The sequence below is a fragment of the Plecotus auritus genome (assembly GCF_963455305.1).
Source record: "Plecotus auritus genome assembly, chromosome: 1".
Lineage (NCBI taxonomy): Eukaryota > Metazoa > Chordata > Mammalia > Chiroptera > Vespertilionidae > Plecotus > Plecotus auritus.
The window spans coordinates 81,087,617-81,093,521 of NC_137770.1; the positions used below are offsets into that span (position 1 = coordinate 81,087,617).

The following is a 5,905-nucleotide window of genomic DNA, read 5'->3' on the forward strand; positions in this document are numbered from 1 at the left end:
TGGCAGACTCCTTGGATAACTATGCCAACACTTGAAATTAACTTATTATTGATTAATTGATGTTATATTCGAGATAATGGAAAATAAATTATTTTTCATGTTTCTATTTACAGGTGCTATAATAGCCAAAATCAAGTCTAGATGCATAATTATTTAACAAAGGTTGGGGTAGGATTTTTTTACTCAGAAAAACATGAAGTCATTATGCAAATGTATAACCATCCAAAGTCATTCTGCCTTGAGGTGCTCCCAAGAAGTGATTAGGAGAGAGAGCAAAAAATTTAAAGTTTTCTCTTCTTTACAAGTTTCCTGCTACATGTATCTTAACATTAGATCCATAACACCAGGTTTCACAGTTTATATGGAATTTTCAGCATCATATTTCCAACCTAGACAATCAGAGACCTATTTCAGCAAGACCAGATTAGTACTAGTCTACCCTGGATAAACCATGACAGTATTTCAGGTTTAGAAAAAAATAGTAACTATTGATATATAAGTGTTTATTGCATTCCCCATGGTGGTGTCATGTAGGTATACACAGTCATTCAATTATTTGATGGTCTGTTTACAGCTCACAGACCCATGAAATTTTTCAACAACTCCAGCACCATCACTGGCTTCATCCTCGTGGGCTTCCCTGGCCCCAGGGAAGGGCAGGTCCTCCTCTTTGTTCTCTTCTCTGTTGTCTTCCTCCTGACCCTCATGGGCAATGGTTCCATCATCTGTGCTGTGCACTGGGATCAGAGACTCCACACCCCCATGTACATCCTGCTGGCCAACTTCTCCTTCCTGGAGATCTGGTATGTCACCTCCACTGTCCCCAACATGTTGGCTAATTTCCTCTCTGACACCAAAATCATCTCCTTCTCTGGGTGCTTTCTCCAGTTCTATTTTTTCTTCTCCTTGGGTTCTACAGAATGCTTTTTCTTGGCTGTTATGGCATTTGATCGATACCTTGCCATCTGCAAACCTCTACACTACCCAACCATTATGACTGGACGTCTCTGCACTGATCTTGTGGTCAGCTGCTGGGTACTTGGCTTCCTCTGGTTCTTGATTCCTATCACTGTTATTTCCCAAATGTCCTTCTGTGGCTCTAGGATCATTGACCACTTCCTGTGTGACCCAGGTCCTCTGTTGGCCCTCACCTGTACCAGATACCCTGCAATAGAGTTAACTAGCTCCACCTTAAGTTCTCTGGTCTTATTTATTCCCTTTATTTGTATCATGGTGTCCTATTCTCTGGTTCTACAAGCTGTGTTGAGGGTTCCCTCAGCAGCTGGACGAAGAAAGGCTTTCTCCACCTGTGGATCCCATCTGGCTGTGGTTTCTCTTTTCTATGGCTCAGTGATGGTCATGTATATAAGCCCAACATCAGAACATAAAGCTGGAATGCAGAAGATAATGACTTTACTTTATTCTGTAGTTACTCCACTCATTAACCCTGTAATATATAGCTTAAGGAACAAAGATATGAAACATGCGATAAAGAAATTATTTGGGATAGAAACAGAGGCATGGATACATGAAACAGTCTGACAGCTGTCAGAGGGAAGGTTGGGAGGACTGAATGAAAGAAGATGAAGGGATTAGCCAAGAACATATATGCATAACTCATGGACACAGACAACATTGAGGTGATGTCAAGAGGGAAGGGGAAACTAGGTGGAAGGGGTAAAGGGGAGGAATGGGGACATCTGTAATAGTGTCAATAATAAAAATAAAGAAAAATAAATTATTGGGGTCATAAAAGTAAGAGTCTTGATTTAAAATATTTGGGGGGGACATAATCTGTTTTTAATTTCTTGATTAAAAAAGACTAACTGGCCCTGACTGGTTTGGCTCAGTGGATAGAGTGTCAGCCTGCGGACTGAAGGGTCCTAGGCTCAATTCCAGTCAAGGGCATGTACCTTGGTTGCGGGCACATCCCCAGCAGGGGGTGTGCAGGATGCAGCTGATCAATGTTTCTCTCTCATCGATGTTTCTCTCTATCTCTCTCCCTTCCTCTCTGTAAAAAATCAATAAAATATATTTAAAAAATAAATAAATAAAAAAGACTAACTGACATCACTCAGAAAATTGTTCATTGCTTTGGACAATGAGCACATGATGCAGTGTGCAGATGGTCTCTTGTTGAGTTATACACTTGAAACCCATATGGCTTTGTGAACTGATGTCACCCCAATAAATTCAATAAAAAGAAAGAAATTTAATAAGAAATTTTTAAAGAAGAAAATTGTTCATGTTTTTTTTATTTCCTAGAATTTATAGAGCTATAAGGAATCTCAAAGATGTACTCCATCTCCCTAATTTTACAAATGATAGAACATATATTGAAAAACTGAGTTGAGTTTGTTAGGAAAATATAATTAAAAACAAATCTCCTGCCAGCCCAGAAAAACCTCTCCACATAGATAGAAAAGAATAAAATAGTTTTATTATTAAATAAGCATGAAAGCAATGGAATATGTACATCACAGGCAATCTACTAAGAGACAGCAAAGTCAGAAAGAAAGCTAATCCTTTTATATAGTCAGGTAAATACATCCATTACATACATGGTTTCAAGATAAACAATAACTGGTCCTCGAAAGCCTTGACTGCATCATTTATCACACAGAGTTAATCCTAGATTCACCTGGTAATTGTCTCATACAAAGGAAAAAAAAAAAAAACACATCTGAATGGACAGAAGGTAGTTTTGCAACTTGGAAGTTAGGGCACCAAAGTTAGACTCTTACCCTCCATAGAAACTGGGACACTGGGTGCTGCTACCTACCTTGATGATTACATTTCAAAGTGACTTGCCAGGACCGTCCTTGACAAAGACATTCTGGAATCATAAAGCTGGCAAGAGGTTTTTTTAGCTTTTTCATGTATTTCAAAGATTTACATGTATTTCAAAGATAAAGAACTTAATTAAACGTTTTCTTAAGTATGTTCTAAAAATTTTTTTAAAAATAAAAGGAGAGAAGAAAGTCTCTTCCCTTGTTTTCAACAGAGAACTTTTTATGTGTATTTGCCCTTACAAATTACACAAGGTTATAACCCTAAGGCAAAACCTATTACGTTTTTTAACAACATTAAATTGTCTTTTCTAGCTGAGCTTATAGCATTGTCCTTGAGAACATCTGGTGTCCTTGAGAACATCTGTCATGGAGGCATCAATTATAAACAAAAGATAAATATGCATAGTATGGATAAATATCTTCAGATCAATAATGAAAATAACACCCAGCCGGCATGGATCAGTGGTTGAGTGTTGACCAATGAACCAGGAGGTCACCATTTGATTCCCCGTCAGGGCACATGCCTGAATTGTGGGCTCAATTCCCAGAAGGGGGTGTGCAGAAGAAAGCCCATCAATGATTGTCTCTCATCATTGATGTTTCTATCTTTATCTCTCTCTTCCTTCCTCTCTAAAATCAATGAAAATATATTTTTAAAATAATAATAATGAACATAACATCAGCACAATAAGAAACGTGCCAAATATATGAAAAAAAGACATTCTATTTCATTCAGAATTAGAGAAAACAAAGAAAACTATAATACATCTACCTATTTTCCCTAAAAATTTATAAAGATCACAAATAGTGTTGTAAAAAACAGAAATCTAATCCTTTGCTCATAGGGCATAAATTGGTACAACATTTATGGAGGACATTTTGCCTAAAACCATGAACATTTAAAGGGCATTCCCTTTGACTTAGCAATTCCACTCCTAAATATTTGGTTAAGTAATATTCTCACACATAAGAATAATGGTGTATGTATAAGAATATTAACCTCTGTTTTTAATAACAAAATATTGGAACAATCTAAATTTCCATTAATTAATAACTGATTAAGTAAATTATCGTATATCCATATATTGGAATATCCTATATCACTGTTAAAAATGAAGATCTGGTCTGGCCAGTGTGGTTCAGCAGTAGAGCACTGACCCAGGAACCAAGAGGTCGCTGGTTTGACTTGGTTTGATTCCTGGTCAGGGCATATGCCCAGGTTGTGGGCTCCATCCCCAGTAAGGGGTGTGCAGGAGGTGGCTGATCAGTGATTCTCTCTCATCATTAATGTTTCTATCTCTTTCTCCCTCTCCCTTCTCTCTCTAAGAATCAATAAAAACATATTTTTTTAAAAACTAAGATCTGTACATGTCTATTGATATAAAAATATCCTCAAAGTGTACTGTAAATGAAAAGCAAGATAAAAGAGATCCAGATCTTGGGCTATCTTTCTTTCATGTGAAGAAAAATTATGTAGATATGTATATGTTTGTGTTCATAAATACATTGTATGCTTCTTAAATAAGAAAAAAAAACTAGTAACTGAATGCTTTTGAGAAAGAGAATTGGGTGTCTGGAGACAGAGAGGGAAGGAGGCATTTTCATTTTATATGCCTTTATATTTTTAAAATTTCATTCTATATGCATGTATCACTATTAAACATACATTTAAACAACATATACTATTTACATTAAAAAATAAATTTTTAAAGTATTTCACTATAAAATTAGAACCAGGGAGGTATTTCTTCATAATTCTTTGATACTTTGGGAAACTAGAAAGAGGACTAATTGTTAATGGAAAATGAAAAAGAACAAAACTGATAACCTCTGGGTATCATCTCACTAAAATTCTTTAGTTCTGTTGGAACAAAGTAGTTAATGTCTTCCTCCTTCAATGAGAGTAAATAAAGTATAAAAATTGAAAGTAACCTTTTTTTTTTTTTTTAAATCTTCACCCAAGGATATTTTTCCATTGATTTTTAGAGAGAGTGGAAGAGAGAGGGAAAGACAGAGAGAAATATCTGTCATTCCCTCTCTCAAAATGAGAGAAACACATCAATTGCGTTGCCTCCTGCATGAGCCCCAACCAGAACCCGGGACTCTTCAGTTCCCAGGCTGACACTCTTATCTACTGAACCAAATGGGCGTGGGTGAAAGTGGCCACTTTTTTCATAATTATTGTATCAACTTCCTCCTCTGTCATTTTTTTCATATAAACAGTTGAACACATTCAATATGCTAGGCACTGAGCTAGAAGGTAGATACATAGTAAATGTCGATTAACTAGCTGCTAATGGATTCCTAGAAGTTGCATGCTCAGTAGGGCATAAACCACAAAAGATCTGCTGTGGTTTAAGAGCTGATTCTAAAAGTGACCTTGAGGCACTAAAAACAAAAGCTCCTAATCTGTTTTTTATGCCAAATATGTTTTTATATGATAGTAACGTGACAAACTCTGTTCTAAAGTAGTTTTCTAAAAGTCAAATCACTCCTTCAAGAGCATGTAAAAGCATCAGAATTCTACCAAAAAAAGTACATTTCTACTTTAAAAATATCTTTGACATTGGAAAATAAAACTGGCTGCTGTGCAACATAAGTGAGTTGCAGAATGGAGTAAGAAACTCTGAATCCAAACTGTCAAATATTCATCAGCGTCTACTCAAAAGTTTTTGTTTATTTGTTTGTTTTTATAAGAAAAATAAAGTACTTTCAGCTATTACCCAGAACTTACTGGTGAACACTAAACTGAGTGGCTCTGCTAGTTTAGTTTCATAATTACGATAAAGAAAAACAGAAAATTTGCCCATAATAGTATTTTTTAGCTATCATAACCAATAGAAAGGAGACAGCAGAATTAGGTAAAGAAAAAATATTTTTTAGTTTCTCCTAAAAAGTGGGGGGGGGAGGGCAGGAGGGGATATGAAGAATATGTATAGATGACATATTTAGAGAGATTCTTTTTTTTTAATCTTTATTGTTCAGATTATTACACATGTCCCTCTTCCCCCCACCCATAGTTCCCCTCCACCCAGTTCCTACTCCACCCCAGGCCCTCGACACCCCACTGTCCACATCCTTAAAAACTGCATACATGTATATAAGATCTTTGT

The 5,905-nt window shown here is 36.2% G+C and overlaps 1 protein-coding gene across 1 annotated transcript; it reads left to right on the forward strand.

Annotated features, from left to right (window-relative positions):
• Window positions 1-551: 551 nt before the first annotated feature.
• On the forward strand, window positions 552-1,542 carry LOC308254697 (olfactory receptor 11G2-like; the record flags this gene model as incomplete). The annotated part of the gene is made up of 1 exon (XM_080681057.1): window positions 552-1,542. The coding sequence occupies exon 1, from the start codon at window positions 586-588 to the stop codon at window positions 1,540-1,542; it is 957 nt and encodes a 318-aa protein (XP_080537183.1). The 5' UTR covers window positions 552-585.
• Between the last annotated feature and the right edge of the window lie 4,363 nt (window positions 1,543-5,905).